The 23,100-nt window shown below is 37.3% G+C and overlaps 1 protein-coding gene and 1 long non-coding RNA gene across 2 annotated transcripts in view; one reads left to right on the top strand and one right to left on the bottom strand.

Annotated features, from left to right (window-relative positions):
- Positions 1-14,360: 14,360 nt before the first annotated feature.
- The window catches only part of LOC124152165 (homeobox protein MOX-2), a 29,491-nt gene continuing 20,751 nt past the window's right edge, over positions 14,361-23,100 (top strand). The window contains exon 1 of the mRNA XM_046524978.2: positions 14,361-15,139. Coding sequence (XP_046380934.1) covers positions 14,692-15,139 — 448 coding nt within the window. The 5' untranslated portion in view covers positions 14,361-14,691. The remainder of the gene's footprint in view (positions 15,140-23,100) is intronic.
- LOC124152172 overlaps positions 18,902-23,100 on the bottom strand; it is a 60,323-nt gene continuing 56,124 nt past the window's right edge. Inside the window, exon 2 of the long non-coding RNA XR_006863475.2 lies at positions 18,902-20,434. This is a non-coding gene — a long non-coding RNA (uncharacterized LOC124152172). The remainder of the gene's footprint in view (positions 20,435-23,100) is intronic.

Below are 23,100 nucleotides of genomic sequence, written 5' to 3'. Positions count from 1 at the left end.
GATTCTCACTTTACGAATGAATACTAATTCTTCTATCTAACACAAAAATACTGAATCATGCATCAGTGACTTTACGATCTTCTGTTTTACGATAGAAATTCCTTCTTGCTAATTTTTGTATGTAATTATTTCAGCGGACATCGGTTGATGTAATTCCCGTCTGTTGGCAATAGAAAGGTAATTGACAACAGAGGTATGTCAATCATTGTATCCAGCGTAGCAGCACATACACGAGTGGTATATTTGTTGGCACATTTAGGTATAGTTAAAGAAAATGTTCGCGAACACTGGGTATATTGATTTATTACATCATGCATGCAGTAACACATTTTCAAGATGGGTTTACAGAGATGTTTTTTAAAGAGGATTTTTTTAATGGTAATGGCAAAACGGGTTTTAATTTTTGCTAATCTGAAGATTTAAACATAATGCATTAGTTTCAAATCATTATCAGAGTGGTAACATATATTTATTACTTGTGACAATTTTAACGTTTAATAGTTGTCCTTGGACTATATAAAGCTGTTGGAAAAGAAGATGATTTTGTATGAAATGGTCATACTAATGGTGTTACTAATATTATGCATTTGTACTTACTGTTTCATTGTTTGTCAACTAAAAACAGGATGTTACGATGTATAGTTCGTATATTTCATAAAGGTAAAACACCATTTTGCCAAAGACTATTTCACGCGATAAACTGTTTTACCATTTTCAAAAAAACAGTAGTCATTTAACTCTGCATTTCGAACTGACCTAAATCCTGCAAGACAAGTGAATGGATTTCCTGTGTTGAACCATTTCAAGTAAGAAGACATAGTTCAACTTCTTTATTCAATGCATTGAGAGAACAAAGTGCTTAAATCCATTGTTATTTCAGCTTCTAAAATGATACTTAAAAATACCATTTCAGCTAAAGCATTTTTATTGTAAGTGCATCACACACCTATTTCAAACATATTTCCACATTCTGTTAGAGATGACAGCGAACAAGGAAACCCACATTTCCGAAAAAATTAACGCGTGGTTGGCAACCTTTCTAAAACACACCCTTCTTTCAATGACCCACGATATTTTCAGAGTTTTGTGCTCTTTCAGGATCTCGAAGCAGTAGTTCCAAGGAATGGTTCTGTTTCGAGCTTGAAGCCTGTTCCCCAGTTTTAAGTTTCGAAGATCATTTTATTATCACTTCTTCAAAGTGAGGCGTGATTTACACGGATAAGGCTAGATGACCTATGATTTGGAAAGGGGGGTATTTTTCGGGAAGGAGAAGTTTTGTTTGATCTCCGGGCCCACTAACGCTCGCAGGTGGAAATGGGCCATGAAGGAATTTAGCACATTTTCTTCTCCGCCACACAGAACAAGTTTAATAGACCTACATAGTCGTTGTAGACGTGGCTGGTGAGTTGGGGCGTTCTACAGGAAACTGACAGGTTTCACTTCAGACAATATGTCCCGCTTCAAGACTGTATGCTGAGGCAGTCTTACTTGCAGCATATGAATCGTTGAGAATTTTCCCTTTACGGATCGTCATACAATGTCTACATTTGGTTTCGTAAGTTTGCATGCAGTGAAAGAGCTTGGTTTCTGGGACCGAGACCATGACAGTGAAGGAAAATAATAAATTCCAGATATTTCTATGATACTTTTGTGTTATTTTCTATTGTGGCAGTGAACAATATAATGACCTCAAATCTTGGTATAGATTCTTGTATACATTCTCAGTATTCTTCCACAGACAGAAAAGGGGATAATAAAGCAAAATAGATCCTTGGTCTTATTATAAATTATTTATAGTTGACATTCCACCCGAAATTAACACACATTCACATAGTTTCAATAGTTGTCCACTTGAAAAAAATGTTCAACTCCCAAATCACGTCATTTATTGTGGAACCTCATTAACAAGAAACGGAACCATCTAAATCGTCCACAATAACTAAGGACCAGATTAATGAGGGATGGTTGACAATTGGAAATGACGTCATGTATAGTTGAGCTGATACTAATATTAAACGTCGTCAACCAAATCTGACTGAATAACTAGCAACCAGATTAATATGCGTAGATTGCAGTAAATAGAAGCGACGAACTTCATCAATAATCATAAGAAATTGCTGCTAAAAGCAGAGCCTATAGCACGAATCAGACTGTATTTTAAACACGTGTTTATGAATTACTATCAAATAGTGATTATAACACGTGTTCGCCCTCTGGTGGTACCCGTCACAAACACATGCAAAAAATGCAATATCACTGTAACCGTTCTGGAGGTGTCCTGATATTGGAGCTTTCACTGTTTCAAAACAAAGGAAATTTGTTTTACAGTCCATCGTTGTTCAAAACAGCACTTAGACATCAAGTTTTCAAGTAAGGTTGGCAAATAAAATGCTTTTAACTTATTTAACCTCATTAAAACATTTCCATATGAACAAGGAGAAGAAACATGGTTTTAAATGCAGTCCTTGGGGACGACAATCCCTGGGAAATAGAAGTTAGGTTTACTACATGGTATTTGATATTGTTCCTCCGAACCAATAACAATTGCTGAAGCTTCATCCTAAGATCCTCTGTGTGATAAACAGATTCATTGTTTTGCCAATAACTGCGAAACAGCTCAAAAAAGGCAACATGAGATGGAGATGGGTAAAAAGATCCCCCCAAAGCAGCGCTATAGTCTCTCTGCTTTTCCGGGATGGGGAACTCCGCCTTTGAACCGTGAAACTTTCAGATATAAAGAGGAACGTGAGAGATGTGGAGTGATAGTGTGACGTCATACGATACCGACTCAGGTGACGTCACGTGATAGCTTCCTTCAACGCCCTTTACGGCAGATGTTGATATTAGGTTCCTGTGTGGTGATAATTCCATATATTTTATTGACCTTAATACGAGCTTTTTAAATTAAATTGATAGTCTATCGTAATTATAAGTTTTAGTGTCGAGTTTACAGCTGCCACAGGCTGTTCATTGGTCAGCCTGATAAGGAAGGAACCGATTAATAAAAATAATCCATTGTACGATTCCGACTATGTCATTAACATGTGTTTATGAGTCACTATCAAATAGGGATGACGCCAGGTCTTCCCGAAAAAGTGAGTGTACCGTGCCCCATTGATGGCAACGTCACAAACACATGCACAGGCAAGGCAAGTGTTCCCTGAAACCCCTTTACGTGTGTGTGTGGCAAGACACGGTACAATGATTATATTATTACCAACCTAAAACAAAGGGTATACTCATGTATGCTATTCTATGTGTATATCTATGTATGTCGTCTATTTTAGAAAGCATTCATCAACTGCCAGGCAAAAGAAAGTATACATCCATGTTTACTGGTGGCTAAAAATGAAACAAACAAGAAATGGTAATTCGACGCTGATGTGTTTGATACCGGTATCATGGTTGTGTTTTGGACCTTAAGTTTGCAGTGTTTTGGCGGCTGTTTTCATCCTAGTAACGTTTTGATTACGTTTCTACTTTTTTGGTCAAATCCAATTTTATACTTTCGTTTCCCCTACAGTTTAGTTTGGTAATAAAGTAAAAAACTTCAAGCATGGCCTAACATGAAACAACAGTATAATCATAGAAGTATATGTCTTAAGTAATTACCCTGAGCTGCACGATATAGTGTTGTTTTATTGGTGATCGCGTGTTATTTTGGCTTTTCAGTATAATGGTTAAGTATTTAGAGTTTAAATTAAATCTATTCATTATTAATTCATATTCATTTGCGCTTTATCAATTCTAGATGATAATGATACCCATGTTTTATCAATCTAAACCAAACGTCATATCAACTTTAATGCATGACATAATTTAAAATCACACTGAACCCACCCTAATATACAAATCTTTATTAAGGATGATTACATATTTCGTTAAAACAATAATTCCACTTTTTTCATACTCTTTCAGAATGGTGAATGACAGGCCCATTCGCCATGGTGGTCCTCAACACAATACAAAGGTTATTTCACTCCAACGAACTTTCTGCCCTTCTCAAGGGTTCTGTCTTATTTTTCATTCAATCATACATGGCTATGACACATGTGCGAGCCACATGTCACCTGCTTCTACAAACCCCTCTATTTAGGCCTATGTCAGCGTTACACGAGGCATTGTAAGTCGTGCTCCGGAAGACGTGCATCGTTGTTGCATTATTCCAGTCCGTGTTAAACGTATGCACGGACGGCGCCGAGGCGAACACTGTGTTGTTTGCAAATAGAGAGAAGGTGTTTATTTATACATGTTTATGTAGAGGAAACAGACATACAACGACATGTACATGTGAAATAAATTCTTTATGTAAATATGAGTTTGTTGGGGATGTAAACAGAGCGAGATACACTTGCATTGTCTTTGTCGCATGGCTGGGCATGTCACACGTGCATATATGTCATTGGCATACAAAACTAGGTATATTTGCAGGTATTTGCGGGACTTTGTCATTCCTAAAATGACCTTTGCCAAGGAAATTTGAATGATTTGCAATGTGTACTATTATTTCTAAAAAAATCCAAGTGATTACTCTTGCGGAGAGGTAGTCACGATGTATTAGAAGATCTCAAATGCACTAATATTCCTCCATTGAATGAACCTGTGAAGACCCGGGTTAGAATAGGTCTTCAGCAACCCATGCTTGTCGTAAGAGGCGTCTAACGTGATCGGGTGGTCAGGTTCGCTGACTTGGTTGATGCATGTCACCGTATCCCAATCGATGCGCATATAAATCACTGGATTGTCTGGTCCAGACTCGATTATTTACAGACCACCGTCATATATATTGCTGAGTGCGGCGTTAAACAACAAACAAACAAACAAATCAACTGAAGAGATCTATTAGTTTCGACTCAATGCATTTGGTAGAATGCATCTAGCTATACGAACATGTTACCAATAGTATCAGGTAAGAAACCGATAACTGAAGAAGACATGAATCGGAGGCAATGGTCGTTATCCAGGCCTAGTTATTTCTTTATCTTTATGTTGTTTTAGGTGTCCCTCATTTCATGTCTTTCTTTATTAAGTTTATTGATGTATTTTGTATTATTTCGGTTGGTTTTGTTGTGAATATATTGACGTTTTAAATCCTACACTTTGTGAACACAGGTGCGAACATTGAGGACACTACTTATCAACTAAGACATTTTCGTCACAACAAAATCAAACCTCATCCGTCCTGTCTAACTCCGAAAAGACCAAACCTCATCCGTCCTGTCTGACCTCAACAAAACAAAACCTCATCCGTCCTGTCTGACCTCAACAAGACCAAACCTCATCCGTCCTGTCTGACCTCAACAAGACCAAACCTCATCCGTCCTGTCTGACCTCAACAAGACCAAACCTAATCCGTCCTGTCTGACCTCAACAAGACCAAACCTCATCTGTCCTGTCTGATCTCAACGAAACAAAACCTCATCCATCCTGTCTGACCTCAACACAACAAAACAAAACCTCATCCGTCCTGTCTAACCTCAACACAACAAAACAAAACCTCACCCGTCCTGTCTGACCCCAACAAGACCAGACCTCATCCGTCCTGTCTGACCTCAACAAAACAAAACCTCATCCGTCCTGTCTGACCTCAACACAACAAAACAAAACTCATCCGTCCTGTCTGACCTCAACAAAACAAAACCTCATCCGTCATGTCTGACCTCAACACAACAAAACAAAACCTCATCCGTCCTGTCTGACCTCAACAAAACAAAACCTCATCCGTCATGTCTGACCTCAACACAACAAAACAAAACCTCATCCGTCCTGTCTGACCTCAACAAAACCAAAACTCATCCGTCATGTCTGACCTCAACACAACAAAACCAAACCTCATCCGTCCTGTCTGATCTCAACAAGACCAAACCTCATCCGTCCCGTCTGACCTCAACAAGACCAAACCTCATCCGTCCTGTCTGACCTCAACAAAACAAAACCCACACCTAAAAGCCACGTCCAAACGCCTCATAGCGGATGCAGTGTTTTGTATAGTGTACGGACATGACGTGTGCTTGATCTAACCGATCCTTTGGTGTGCGTTGGAACCAAATAGCATACACATTTCATCTTTTGGGACACAACTTTCATTCGTAGGCCTGAAATACCATTCGCTAAATTAAATCATATCCCGCTCAGCTGCCAGTATCTGTCTCAAACCAGACGAATTCAACCAAGTTTTTTGCCAATCCTAATTAGACCAAACACTGAACTTGCGGGGAAAGAATGTAAACATTTGAAAATAGGATTTTAACCAAAATTACAATCGTAATCTAAACAGTCGCCGAAACACTGCAAACTTAATGTCCAGAACACAGACATGCATACCCGTATCAAAGACATCACCATTGAATTACCATTTCTAGTTTGTTTCATTTTTAGCCATCACCATACATGGGCGTAGACTTTCTTTCTAAAGATGCTGAGAGCAACAGGGAAGATGCAAAAATTCCCATGATGCACGGCAGGTTCAGACAGGCGGAGAGTCGTTGATGAAGTACCCCTTTGGGACGATAATGACGTCATGCACAGTTCTTGTACGGTTAATATTTCTTCAAATTCGTTATAGTCGAACTTGGCTACACGCATTGGGATTTCATTAGAAATCTATAACCACGGATGAAACAATTTGGGTTGGGGAGCATTAAATTATATATAGATCTTATACAATTGTTGCTGTCAAATATTCGGGTTTGGTGTCAGGCGTTGAGGAGTCCTAAAAACAAGGACACACACAACTGACAAGAGTCGCAAAAAAGCCATTTTAGGATGGTCACATCTCTCTAGATACACTTTCTGATAACATCCTCCACTCCTTGTAAAATAAATAACCGATCCTTGAAGCTACCTCAAACTGTCGCGTTCGACAATAATTTGTACTCATATAAGATGTGACTTGTGACTTGTCTAAGCAATCCCTCCTGTGTCCATCCCTCCAACCACATCTGGGTGCAGCGTCCGCCTTTGTGTTAACATGCTTCGTCCATTAAAACAACCAGCGTGCCTACGTCGCTGCCATCGTACATATACCGTTAAAACAGCATAAAATAACTCCAGTACCACTCGGGATTGAAAACTTTAAAACCATCAAAACTAGGCATTGGCGTGTGCTTCTGCAAGTGATAATAGCCCTGTCACACTACAAAGTATAGCAGTAACGTATGGCGACGTATAAGCATTTTTGCCAAAACGCCGGCAACGCTGAAACACGCTATGGATAAGTTAGGTATACGTTAAAGGCACGCTGGTATACGTTGTAGTACGCCGAGGCTTAAAAACAGTTTTGTGCATGCACAAAATTTTCGGCGTATGGGAACGAATGAAGGTATGAATTATACGTTAGGTATACGTTGGAGGTACGCTCTACATACATTTACATACGCCAGATATACGTTACCCATACGTAACGCCCGTTTTAGGCACTTTTCCCCCATGTGGAGCGCGCTAGTCATACGTTGAACACGCCAGACACACGCTGGCAATATACGCTTTTATACGCTGTCAAAAGTTATGTATAAGTCAGTGACACTCTACTAATACGTTACACATGCGTTACATATACGGTAAACTCTCGTTATGTATACGTTACGCATACGCCAAAATCATGGTTTTTCGATGAAAGCTCGACGTATGACAGCGTACTTACTGTCTCTTACACGCTAGGCGCAAGTTACTCTAAACATTGTAGCGTGACAGGGACATAACTGAACCAAATTCAAGCCAAATAATTAAATTCCAGGAGGTAATCTCCACACTGGCCATTGAAACACCTGCCATTTGGAGGATCCACGCCAATGTTACAAATGACGGCAATAAACACCTATTCGTAATCCCCTGCACGTTTAACGCCCATCATTAATTACGAGCAGTGGTTGGACAGCAGTATAACCAGCAGGGGGGCAATTGCGATTCTCATAATCCACTTGTAACAAGTTTTAAGGTTAGCAGTACGGAAGTAAGGATTTGTAAATCAGGCGCTGACACTCCATATTGGCTTACGTAAGTTCACATCACGCGAGATCTCCTTACCGAAAGGAAAACAGAAAGATCGGATTGGAAAAAGTACCGAAAGAGGAGTTGGGGCGATAAAAACTTGGCACCATTGCTTTATTAGCTTACGGGAAATGTGTCACAAACGTGTCGGGGTTTTGGAACCAATATTTCCTTTAGGTCCAATTAAACTCCAGCTGAGGAAACAAAGCTTACGTGTGGCGAAGGATGATGTGTCGACCGTCTTATAAGAAAACTTAAAAGCGGCATGGTAGTGTTAATTGGGGCAACACATACTCGCGGGGTGAGGCCAATCAGCGTGTACTTAATACCAATCAGTTTGTCTCACTTTCTCAGTTTCATAATTGGCAAACTCGAATATTTGTGTTTGTTTGTTTGTTTGTTTGTTTGTTTGTTTGTTTGTGTTCGTTCGTTTGTTTGTTTGTACGTTCATCGATTCATTCATTTATGCGGACCACAACGATAATAAGTAATGAATGAAAACACTATTTTATTTTCCGAAACCGCTGTGACGGGTTCGAATGCCAGGACTTACCAAATTATGACCTTTGGTCTACACCATACCATGCACGTTACACTCAACCATTCCTGTGTTCGTCCTACGTATATATCTACAAAATATATAATCAAATATAAATGTAGTCAAGAACAATGCTTAATTCATTGCCAAATTAGTCTAGACTTGAGCTGGATTCGTTTTGTACTATATTCTCTAGCTTCGGCACACAGACACCAGTCGGCGTTACACGAGGTCAAAGTGCGGTTGAACCAGGCTATGGAACGGGCGAGGTGTGGAAAGGCCCGAAAAAAATTAAATTATTTTATTGTTTAATGTACAAATAATTAGTTTGGGTCGCCTTTGGACCCGACAATCCAGTGATTGACATCATGATCACCGATTTACGCAATTGGAATACGATTACATGCGTCAACCAAGTCAGCGAGTCTGACCACCCGATCCCGTTAGTCATTTCTAACGACAAGCATAGTCACCTCACGGCAAGCATGGGTTGCTGAAGACCGGTTCTCTACCCGGATCTTTACTGGTCTCTGACAGATGTGAGATATGTTACTGTAATCACAATTGAACCGAGGGCACGTCTGTATGTTTTGCATACCTTCAGGTGGGGATTCCAGCACGTGTAGGATATCACGTACTCACTGCTTGTTGATGCTTCTGAACTCATGGAAGCACGGATCGCACAGTGGCTGTGCAGACTTGCGGCTCTTGGGCACGCCAGAAACCTATGATTGCAGGTTCGAATCCCGGTTCGCCCAGATTATGTTTCTAGGTTTGTAAGCACTTTAACTGTGTTTGTGGATATTACCGCGGGCTTTCCTCTCACATTAAGCTGACACGCCGTAATATGCTTGGAATACTGTTAAAAGCGGCGCTAAAGCCAATTCAATGACACTCTGAACTGATGATCGGATTGACAAAATGGCTGCTCTGTGCAAGAAATTGTGACATTCATCTGTGAACGAGCTCGTACATTCAAAACGTCAACACCAGAGACGAATATCTGGCGAAACAGATTCCATTGGGCGTAAAAGGTTCAATAGTGATGAAATTATGTGAATGAATCGTTGAAAATCAGGGATGACACCAAGTGTTTTCGAAAAGGCAAGGCATGTACTTCTGTACCTTCACTCAAACAAGTTTCATTAAAAACGTAAGTGCCAGTGAGTAAGGTGTCAAAATTCTATTTATAGGTCATAGTATGGGACAGCATCACGCATCATATTGACAAGCAAGGTGTCATATTCAGTAAATTCCTTTGATTGCTTTCCATGAGATGCCTGAAATTACTAAACCAGGCCTTTTGGGCTAAACCTTAATTGAAAATCTTAGTTGTAACCATAATTGGAATAAGTATCAGCAATTGCGAAATGTAGAAATGTAAACTCATTGCAGCACTATAAACTTGTATTTGTAGCGTCCTAAAGTTCTTATGACATTACGGAGAACAGCTAATAGAAACAGCTTTCATGCTTAACTCCGCGATAAACAACTCTCTCTCTCTCACTCACTCACTCACTCACTCACTCACTCACTCACTCACTCACTCACTCATTCACTCACTCACTCACTCACCCGACATCATGGCTCTTTCAACATTTGACATCACAGTAAAGTGTATCAAAGGTAGGATGAATGAGTGAGTTAAAATTAAACGTCGCATCGGCATTATTTCAGCCATATAGCTACAAAAGGCAGGATGAATGAGTGAGTTAAAATTTAACGTGTGTATGTGTATGTGTGTATGTGTGTGTGTCTGCTTGTACTAGTCCAGACTGACGCCGATTTATAGTGCTAGCCCACTGAGATACCATGCCGCAGTTTAACATGAATACCCCACTCAGACACAGTATACTCCGAGCCGACCAGTCCTTGTTTCAGCCCCTTAATGCCGAGCGCCAGACAGGGTAACAACAAGTACCATCTTTTAACGTCTTTTGGTATGACGCGGCCGGGGATCGAACCCCGGACCTTCATACACCGGATAGGGATCCGGGCGGACGCTCTACCACATAATTTGTTTTGTTTTTTCACACCAATCATATTGTGATAATGTCAAAATCAAAAGTTAGGCTTCGGAAGAAGTACGAAAAGGATTTTTTTTAAAGGCGTGGCAATTTGAAGAATCTATTCAGATATGTCGTGTTGCTATTGGAGGGGATTATTGGCGCTTTTCCTAAGCACTGGAACCAAGCGTTGCCTCAGCGTTAATGTAGTCTTTACCCAGTACGAGTTTCTGAAATGTGTTGAAACCTTTATTGAACATGACCAGAGCATGTAGGAGAAGGCTCCACGTGATCATTATACCTCTCGGGTTTCTTCCTGATGAGGCTTCTTGACAGACAAAGATATGGCGAGCCTGGGGGCGCTTACCAAAATTGTTTCAACCATTTCTAATTGACACTGACAGTCAACAGGGGGCGCTATGATCCAACTTGTGCTGTTGACCAATAGATGGGGAGATAGATGGGGTTGTGGTATTTGATCCCGTTCCAGATTTGTCACGGTTCGAGATTTTGGATTTCCCAGAATTTGTATGTGTCTATGATGATACGTGAAGGCGTCAGACACAAAGACTTGCATCTTTCGCTGCTGCTTTGTTTCAGGAGCCAGGGCAGAGACTGATGAAGCGTTACATGCACACATGTCATAAAGCAATAGTATAATTAGTCTGACCTATTTGAGCATCTGTTGTTTTGGTTTATATATGACGAGATTTTTTGTTCAGGAAAATTATTTGATTTAGTGCCTAATGACATGTATTTTCACATAGGAGATGCAATGTTTAATGTAGTTTTATCGCACACGGCAAACTCATTGTTGAGGTTGTCTAGTCAAGATTGTACTCTAGTTGTACGGCTCATAGCCTTAATGCTCATTGCGTGCATCGATAGTTTTTAAGTACGTACTTATATAAAAATGCCAACTATATTTCTAAACGATTGTACAACTAGTTGTACATAACATAGCACATGATAATGGGTTGTACAAAACATTGCACATATTGAGTTGTACAGAACATAGCACATAATGATGAGTTGTACAGAACATAGCACATAATGGTGAGTTGTACATAACATTGCATATAATGATTGGTTTGACATAGCATAGCACGTAATGATGAGTTGTACATAGCATAGCACATAATGATGGGTTGTACATAACATAACACATAATGATGAGCTGCACATAACACAGCACATAATGATGAGCTGCACATAACACAGCACATAATGATGGGTTGTACATAACATAGCACATAATGATGGGTTGTACATAACATAGTACACAGTGATGAGTTGTACAGAACATATCACATAATGATGAGCTGCACATAACACAGCACATAATGATGAGCTGCACATAACATAGCACATAATGATGGGTTGTACATTACATAGCACATAATGATGGGTTGTACATAACATAGCACATAATGATAAGCTGCACATAACACAGCACATAATGATGGGTTGTACATAACATAGCACACAATGATGAGTTGTACATAACACAGCACATAATGATGAGTTGTACATAACATAGCACATAATGATGGGTTGTACATAACATAGCACACAATGATGGGTTGTACATTACATAGCACATAATGATGGGTTGTACATAACATAACCCATAATGATGGGTTGTACATAACATAACCCATAATGATGGGTTGTACATAACATAGCACATAATGATTGGTTTTACATAACATAGCACACAATGATGGGTTGTACATAACATAGCACATAATGATGAGTTGTACAGAACATAGTACACAGTGATGAGTTGTACATAACATAGCACATAATGGTGAGTTGTACATAACATAACACATAATGATGCATTTTACATAACATAGCACATAATGATGAGTTGTACATAACACAGCACATAATGATGGGTTGTACATAACACAGCACATAATGATGAGTTGTACAGAACAGAGCACATAATGATGCATTTTACATAACATAGCACATAATGATGAGTTGTACACAACATAGCACATAATGATGCATTTTACATAACATAGCACATAATGATGAGTTGTACACAACATAGCACATAATGATGGGTTGTACATAACATAGCACATAATGATGAGTTGTACAGAACATAGTACACAGTGATGAGTTGTACATAACATAGCACATAATGGTGAGTTGTACATAACATAACACATAATGATGCATTTTACATAACATAGCACATAATGATGAGTTGTACACAACATAGCACATAATGATGAGTTGTACATAACATAGCACATAATGATGAGTTGTACACAACATAGCACATAATGATGGGTTGTACATAACATAGCACATAATGATGAGTTGTACAGAACATAGTACACAGTGATGAGTTGTACAGAACATATCACATAATGATGAGTTGTACATAAAGTAGTACATAATGGTGAGTTGTACATAACCTATCACATAATGATAAGTTGTACACAACATTGCATATAATAATGTAATGAGCTGTACATAACATAGCACCTAATAATGAGCTGTACATAACATGGCACCTAATAACGAGCTGTACATAACATAACACCTACTGATAGTTTCTTCTACTTTTCTAGTATGCCATTATACATCTGCTATGCCTACTAAGTATAAGTGCATGCAGTGACATGTGAACAGGTTTTTTTACACAGACTTTTATTTGGTATAGTTTCTACTCGTCCTTCTATTGACAAAAATGTAGTTTTAATTCCGCTTGTACCTTCACAACCAATGATTTATAATTGTCTTCACGAGAATGAGGTAACATTTCTACTTGTAATTATGCCTTTACTGACGAGGGTGTGGTTATATTTGTATTGGTACTTCTACTAAAATGGAGGTGAGTTATTTGCACTCCTACTACTGACAATACTGTGGTTGTATTTCAACAAGTACATTTCTACTGACGACGTAGCTATTTCTACATGTACTATCAAGTATGTAATGTGACGTTATCTAGTATTTCTACTGACAAGGAGTTGGTTGCAAAAAAACTTATTTTATAACATACTTTTATATGCAAATTGTATAGTACATGTATTTGTAAATATGGTTTAGTTTTATTAATTTCTTCATAAACTGCAACTGAACATGGTGTGTTAACTCGTTTGTTTGTTGTTTAACACCGCACCCAGCAATATTCCAGCTATGTGACAGCGGTCTGTAAATAATCGAGTCTGGACCAGACAATCCAGTGATTGACATCATGAGCATCGATCGACGCAATTGGGCTACGATGATGCATCAACCAAGTCAGCGAGACCACCCGATCCCGTTAGTCGCCTCTCACGACAAGCATGGGTTGTTGTGTTTAGTTGTACTTCTCCTGACACGAATGTGTGTTTAGCTCTTCTTCTTCTTCTTCTTCTTCTTCTTCTCCTCCTCCTTCTTTTTCTTTCCTACTGACAAGGAAGTTACATGGTACTCCTAATTTTTCTTCTTGCTTACCCTTGTGCTTACTAGCATACTCAAATTTACTTTCTCTGTTTACGTCAATATATAAATTATGTTTATTTCACGTTTATTCTTAAACACAGTCTTGTCTGAAAAAATATATCATATATACATGATTCAATAACAAAAGAGTGACCTATTTTCGTAAACATTTGACATGTGGAAACACGCAAACGTGAGCTAGATTTTGTGAAGATACAAACGTGAGCTAAAGATTGTGCTGAGAAAACAATAGGTCGTGATTTTATGGTGGTCGAAGCGAAGGGAAAGAAATCTGGTAATGACATTAGAGCGTTACTTGACACTTTTAATGACTAGAAATTGGAGGAGGGGCCAGCCATCTGAGATGCACGTGGAGGGGGCACTGAGGAGGGGGAGTACGGGACGCAAGGATTAGCCTTCTTCACTTCCGTGTCCTAGAGGCGCTGACGGGACGCCTCACAACCTCTGTAAGAGATATTCTTCCGCACTACGATGGCTTGTCAGTGCTAGTGTGTATCACGACTCAGCTCACAGCTGGAGTAGTGTTTTTCTTCCTAACGCGAGACTCCGTCTTCCACCGACGTTACTTCACTTGTGGAATATAGCAGGGTATTGCTACTAGCCCACGTTGACAACCATTGCAAAAGGGATCAATCGCATTTTGGAATTGTGCTTGAGGCAGGGTTAATTCCTCAACCAGAGCACCCGATGGAAGGTCCGGAGCGGATAGGAGCAAGGACAAGTGTTCCCGGGATGGCCACCGCGTCCTGCAACTATAGCATGGGACGGTATCTACAGAGGCCAAGTCCGTTTGACTGCATGCACAGTGGTGTAGGACTGAACTCTGGTAATCTTGGGTATGGGTCATATTCCAATGACTGGGGATTGGTACACGGTACCTATTCACCCCATAGTGTCAACACAGACCGGCAGCTGAACAGATCACAAGGGTCTTACCTTTCTATGTCCTCTTCAAAAGACTATTCAATCAATACCTCTACATTATCACCCTCTTACCCTTCTCCCCCTCAATCGGGGAGGGGCGCGTTCGACACGACAGGGGGAACGGACTCATATAATTCTATGTGTAACCCTTCGACGCAAGTCACAACATGTATAACACCGGAACTAGACAAGAAAGAAAACAAACCAAAAGGTACGTAATTGATAAACAAAATACCAGTTCTACCAATCTATCAATTAGGAGAGCTGTTTAGAGAAAGTTAGATGCATTGAAACACATTAAATTATTCAGATGCTATTTTACTTTCAGCGTTGATCTTTCGAAGTACATTTGCTCTAACATATATGATCAATGCGTCATATGATATCATAATAATTTCAATTTTAAGCAATGGACACACGTTTGCTTCATTATGTTGTGAGAGTGCAGGAAAATAACCCTTTGAATATATGAATATATTAACAGAGCAAACTTTTAATGAATTCTACTTCGACACTGACCGAATTTGAGAATCAAAAGGATATCGCTTCTATCGACTGGGGTTGTCATGAACTTCTTCTCATGTCAACAGGCGAGTCAGTTTCAGCGAATTAATTTAATGTAAACAGATGTATAGAGAAAAGAAATAATGTTCAATGTTTTAAGTAAACTTTTATAGGCTAGTTTTCAACAAGTGTATGTTTTGGTATCCTGTTTCAAGTGAGGCTGCAAAACGTGATCAGATGTCGCCATGGCAACCACCTACTTTCAATGTAATTACACACAAGAAGCAAGTATTCCAAGAGGCATAATCTAAAGTGGATTAATTTGTTTTCGGGGTTCGCATTTCATATATTTTCAAAATAGACAGACACCCTTGCTTTCATGTCTGAGTAACAAAAAACGTAAAAAATCTTATGTGTACCCGTATCACAAGTCGTCCAGATATTGCATTCCGACGAGGTGCGGGATTGCCCGTTCTATCAGTTTTATTGCAATTGAGCAGGTGCGCGTTGATCTACATATCTTTATTGAGGTGCTGATTTCACCGACCACACTTTATACATCGACAAGTGCCCATATACATATCGCGTCCACACGTGTGAGTTGCATTTTTAAGAAATTAAATGTAAATATTACGTTTATAAAAACAGTACGTTATGGATATATAAGGCGTGAAGGATGCAATACCATATGAACATCATGGAAGAAACGTTAAGATAAGTATCTTTGAAATTAGCTGATCTTTTAAGTTTTGTTTATGTCATGTCAAACAGTCAGGTCATGTGCAGCGGTAACCATTCCATGCAGAAAGTGTACAGGTGTTTTATTGGGAATACAATAATGTACCTATCTCATGCAGTTAACGTATGGGCATTTCGATTGCTCGGACTAAGACACATGTAAATGTTTTAAAAGAGGGACGTAACAAATTGTGTACATTTTTCATTTTTGAGAACGCGGGTCTTTGAAACCTTGGGAGTTTCAAACAAATGATATTCCTCAACTGAAACCTTTGAGACACAACACTACTTTTTGAGATGTCCAAAGAAAATATTCCCGCTCTGAGTAAGCATAAAGTATTTGTCACGAATGAACCCAAAATAAACCCCAATGCACTCTCAAAGAAATGTAAAAGTCGCATTTTGACAACGCTCATAGAAATAGTTGATAGGAAAGCATTTCTGTTCGTTTTTTAAAAACAATAACTCATTCTAATCGTCTAATACAGACATAACCCAGCAGTAGAGACATAACCAAGCACAATGGTTTAAGATAGTATGCTAATGTAATGATTTCATTACACCACTTTTTCTCAAATTGAAAATATCAAATTAGTTTTACAATTAAGAAAATTACATTTAAAATTAGATTCATAATAAGTAAAAAAAATAAACAGGCGGTGTTTTCGAATTATGTACCTATTCGGTTACAATCAGTGTCGACATCTCCCAGCCTCCCGCCTTCTTTGCAATATATAACATTTCAGTTTACATTTAAAATATCTCGTATTCAAGTATATTCACCAAATAAGACATGCAGTTCGTTTAATTTAATTCGCACTAAACACCCTCGTCCGTTCCCATTTAAAATGAAGATGTAACACAGTGAATATACATAGTTTTCGTTATATTATAGGAAATAAATTACCATAGTGTCAAGATTTCTCAGATAAGCAAGATAAGTTTCAAAGTCGGTGTGGGACTTATCGCAAATATTCTGTTGTAGGAAGCCATATTTCATCATCCAACTCGTTAATAAAGATTCCCCCGTAAATACTGGGCAGTGAAACACGCCTACCGTTGCGAGAACGTCGAGGAGACCCACAGTAAATGTAATGGTTTAAGAGACATTTATATATGTTAAACCATTTGATACAGCAAATTATCGTGGTTACAAATCCACTAACTGGAAAAGGCATCTTTAAACGTGGAGTATGGCCTTTGGTCTGATGTCAATTGTTTGAACAAGTCTTGTACTGGGAGCAGGTTTGTGTCCATTTTACCTATAGTTACAGTAGGAAAATTCCTCTGGTTAATATGTTCACACGTATTTTCGCTATTCATCACAATTTGTCAAGATTGATGCCATATTATTGACAATTTTAGGATGTTTTGTGAATAAAACAAAACCCGGCAAAACCCTTTCCATAACCATAAGACATCTCTGTATAAAAAGAAATCCGTTGTACGAGTATAGCATAAGCATTTGTTTATTAATCATTATCAAAAAGTGATGATGATATTCGCGAAAAGTGAGCGTATCCTGACCCACAGGTGGCAGAATATAAAATATATATTAAAATATATATTCTGCCTAAACAATGCCGAATACGAAATGACATTAAGACGATCAATAGAATGCTTTAAATCACGTAGGAAACATATTGATTTGATGTAAACGAATGTGAGCAATTTTCGTACTTGGGAAAATTGAAATATGTTTTTTAGGAGCATGTTTAATACAAGGGGACATATGAAGACTTGAATGGATAAGGCTCAAACGGACGTGTAAATGTGAAGACAATATATCCAATGTCAACAAACACCTAGTGCCCTAAATTCAATTATATGTAATTCCATATGCTCGTTATCTTGCGTTGTATGCGGAAGATATTCAAGTCATATATACCAATTAATATAAATTTGAATATATATGTAAATATAATTGAAATCATATTACCAAATGGTCAGAATGGAACAGTCGCACGTTTCGGAGATGCAGAAATGGATGAATAGTTTTACTTATGATTTCATGTGGCTATGGAAAGGGTTTTGTCGCTTTTATTATCATGTGTTAAAGTCCAAAACTGACGCATGATACAGCGTGATAAAAAAGTTTCCTATTTCAATTGAAAGAAAACGCTAATAAAAAAATCCTTTGTTTGATTCTGACATTCACAAGGCTGCTCTTTGAAGTTTCGAGTTCCCTGTGTCATCTTCACCCTCTCAATTGTGTACTACAAGGGCAGTATCCAGTGTTTAATCAATGATTATATCATGTTCTTAATATTCCTGTCTTTAAAGTCTTGTAAGTATCCGTACAAATGGATCTATATAATACGTTGAAGGTGGTAACCACGTGCTGCTACACTTTTAATGTTACAGAATTCCAAGTACATCATCCAGAGGCACTGAATTTGTGGTTGTTTGTTTGTTAGTTAACGCCGTAATATTTCATATTAATAAAACGGCGACCAATTAAAGATAAAAAATCTAGTCGGGATCGAACAAACCACCAGTGATTGATAGTATGAGCAACATCCCTTATCGATATACGTTGACATGCAATCAACCAACTAACCTGACCACCCAATCCATTTAGTCGCCTCTTTCGACCAGTATAGGCAGAGTTGGATCTATTCCTGCCTTGAATACCCATGGAGAGATCTGTATTTCCGATGCATGTATAATAGTGCACGTCCGGTCTAACAGAAGATAACTAACACAAAAATAAAAACAGATAAATACTTCATTGTGGGATATATTTTATAAACCATGTCATCAAATGGAAACGAATTCATACATAGAAATAATAAATTCATATGTGTCTGATAGCCGTTGCATATATACAGTCTACATATGACACGTGTATAGTACATACCTCAGACCAGTATCTTTAGTGCATAAGTTCTTCAGGTAAGTTAAAGTGAATTGATAAAGAAGTTATAAGCAGGAGATCTTTAAAAGTTTCAAGACCAAAATCATTCAGATATAACACAATACAATTTTAAGTTCAAGAAATATATGACCAATTTCTTGTGTTGTCTGTTGGGTACATTTGAAATACATAAGACCTTTCTTTATAATACTAGGAACAGCATCGCTTTATCAAACATAACATGTACACTATTGCAAATAACAATGCATACTGGTACATCTAGTTTTATATGAAACTACATGTATTTGATATGTCTATAAATATGTCATTATGAAAATATGTATGTAAAATACTGGTAATTATAGCTTCAATTGAAAGTATGCAAGATAATGGTCATTCTCGCCACACTTATAAATATGCAACATTTTACTGTGAACTTATCAGGACTAAATGTATAGAAGATATTATAAGAAATGTTTCATCTTGTGTGTATGAAAGAGTAGAACATATTTTTTTTTTTAGTTTGATGTCAAGTGTCACACGCATCGATGATGGAATACATTGCTTTTTGGCTTTAAAAAAATATAATTGTCATAAAAAGCATCAAATAAAGTCCACATATACTTGTTCTGCTAAAACACACGATTGTACCGTTAACGGCTGCGTATTTCTTTCAGCTGTAAGACATAATTCCATTCACATCACACAATTTATTTTTAAAATAATTTAAGTTGTCAATATGTTTACAATGATAATGCGACTGCTCCATACATCAAAACTCTCTTAGCTTGACTTTCCCAAATACATGCTTAGTTTCATACCCAGAAGATGCATGGATACAGGTGTTTTGGCTATGAAACTAACATTTAATAGTTGAAATGTTACCAAAATTTAATGACCGTTTACTATGCCTTCTTTTCAATAGGAAAACAAAAGTAACGTATGTTGCAGTGTGTGGTGCTAATTCGTCAAACAACAATCACTGACATTTATGTTCCAATGACAAACTTGAATATCAATAACATGCATTAACACTTTCCCTGTGCATTGAAAGCAGTGAGAAATACACACATGACTATTACTTCCTACCAAATAGTGCACGTGTTATTGAGAGAGTTAATATCTTTTTCATTGCAGATGGAAATTTTTATAGCAAATTATCATAACCTTAGATTAGAATTTGCATACTTTAAGGACGTGTAGATAAAACTGCTTCGTAACCCAGCAACGCCCCTTGTCAGGTGTCATTACGTCATACTACTGTCAGCTGACCGTGAATGATTGACAGTTACCCCCGAAGCAAGCAGCCAATCAGCAGGGGAGATGTAGATCAGAGCCTGATAGTGCCAGAGTGCTGGGCGGAACATTCGTTCAAGCTCTCCTGGGATCTGCGTAGCTACTGGATACCTATAATTGTAACAAGATGAAGGAGATATGTAGAAAATCTAGCAGAGATAATTAACAAATATTCACTAGCCAATTAGATTTATTGGCATCAGCATTTGTGGCAGGATCAGCTGGGAATTGAGCATGGTAATTGAACTGAAATCAAGACGTACATATAGGTGGATATTAAACCTAGAGGACATTTCACTAGAAGTTTTATAATCTACTTAAAATTCTTATAAAACCGGTCAATAAAATTGAAATTAAAATAATTTCCGATGTAACTGATAAGACGACCGCTTAATTTTGTAACATATATATTTTCTACGGCAATTATGTATAAAATAATCGCGCAACACATAAAAATAGTATAAATTAAAAAATCTGTGAATGTTATGATAGGTTACGAATACAGCAGGTATAATGAATATACTCAGGTTCACTATTTGACAGTGATTCATAAACACATGCTTATGATACAGTCGGAATCGTACAAGGGACTCTGCTTTCTGCAGATTGTTCTTACGATTATGAAAAAGGTTTCATACCTTCTATTTCTTGAAATCTACACGTCGACTTTTAATTAATTCCTTTACATAATATCTAAATACACTTTATTTATGCATTCGATGCATTAAGCCATCAAGGTTTGATTAAAGTTACAACTCTTTACGATGATTGAATAGTTAAACATATCAACCGTATTATTACTGCGTTAATGTTTTAACCTTTAATCTAAAGATGCACCAAGAATATTTCTTTGTATTGAATGCAAATTGCTACAAGCAGGAAATAACCCTTGACAGCTAAACCCTTGAGGGAAAATTCTTTATTTTTAACAACTCTACATTATATAATTCGATATGCTTGTTTCCTATGACTGAAGCTGTATTGTTAAAACCAATTATTACAAAGTTTATATTTAACAAGATACTTTGTGAAATGATATTTTTCAAATTTAGATTTCTTTAGGTTATTTTTGCAAAGCGAATAATTTAACTATATATAACCATGATAACTAAGAAAGATAATTTTGGGATATTAATCGAGGAAATATACAGCATTACAAAACAGACAGTCTGTGTGTCTTTAAAACTCCAAACGCGTCACTACACATGCCTGTATATATCAGTACCGTTCAGTACAATCGCCTTGTACATGTTAGTATATGCCTTTGTCAGATGGGAACATCTTCTGTCCTTTTTCAGTTGTATGAAATATGAATTACCTTGGATATATCTTATATCTTATATCTCAAGTGAATATAGATTTATAGTAACACATTAACATCGCTCGAAAAGAAGATAATATTTTGCTGATATTCAGAAAAAAAACGTTTAATATTGTATAAACTGTGTATGTTTTTGTTTAAACTAGAACTAAGGAACATATGATGGCGAATTCGTGTTTTTCTCTGCAGTCACGTCGATGCGGGCCTGTCTGGACATTTTCCAATGTCTCTCATAAGTCTGCCAGGCGTTATTATGAAAGACAACTGAAGCTTAAGGTATCCTGAATTTGTCTAAGGCTCTGTCGGCGTATCGGTGTTGTCTGTTTGGTAAACAGCGTCTTATCTCTCAACATGACTGTGTTTATTTTCCCTACCCCGTGCTTCCAAGCAAACAAAGTATCCCCTCGTTATAGCGCGAGAAAATAAACACAACGTAAACACATATCTCGTCCAAAGCATGTATATTGTTTATATTATAAGTTTCATAAACTTAGAAATAAAATTATCACAATATCACACATGAAATGAAAAAGTGCATATTAATTCATGAAATAAAACACTGAATATTAATGTATTTATTCATGTCATCAATTAAGGAAACGTTAATGGAACTGTATTTCTTTTGTGTTATATTGAAGATACACTATAAAATTATATAATTTGATGATGTAATTTATATCTTAGATTCGTAATTCATTTAGTAATGCGTCATTGTTCAAAACTCATCATACATACCACGTTACAATTAACGAATTTTAATAGTTACTAGTATATGAATGTATGAATAAAATAAAAATTATGACTTAATCAGGAACTCTGAAAATATGTTTTTACAACTTTGATCTCAGTCCTAATATGGGAAATTTAGCAAAATACTTTTATATTTGGTATTAAGTAGTGCATAATAAATTTTAACGCTTTTAAAATATACATTCAAATTGAACGATTTTATCTGTTTCTTTTTGTTTCATAACTATATTTAATCGTTATTGCACGCTTTAAGAATTTTGCGTTCGTTCAACTGTGGCAAAATGAACATTAGACATTTTTACTGAGTCTTTAAAAGCACTAGCTATCAATATTAAATATAATAAGTAACAACATTTGATTGAATTAGCAATCAGTCAAGCATGGTAGCCATATCAACAGATTTAAGAACTCGTTTAAATGCTTATATGCAAATTTGAAATATAATTTACCCTTCGGGTTATGATGGTGAAATTGTAATAGCTTTCGTCACAAAAATGTCAATATACTTTGAAATGTTAGAACTCAATTAAAACAGAATTAACTGTTAACACCACCGCAGAGATGTATATTTAAGCTGAACTGTTTTTATGATGTTTTCATATATTCCAATAATAACATGGCAAAGCCTTTCTGAAACAATTAAGTCTAAACGGTCAATTTGAATCTCATTAAACCTCGTTTCTTAGACAAGTCCAGTGGTACTATT

This window comes from Haliotis rufescens, unplaced genomic scaffold (genome assembly GCF_023055435.1).
Source record: "Haliotis rufescens isolate VD_foot unplaced genomic scaffold, xgHalRufe1.0.p SCAF_4, whole genome shotgun sequence".
In the NCBI taxonomy this organism is placed as follows: Eukaryota; Metazoa; Mollusca; class Gastropoda; order Lepetellida; family Haliotidae; genus Haliotis; species Haliotis rufescens.
The sequence above is the reverse complement of the archived record's forward strand: the minus strand, read 5'-3'. Positions and strand labels throughout refer to the sequence as shown.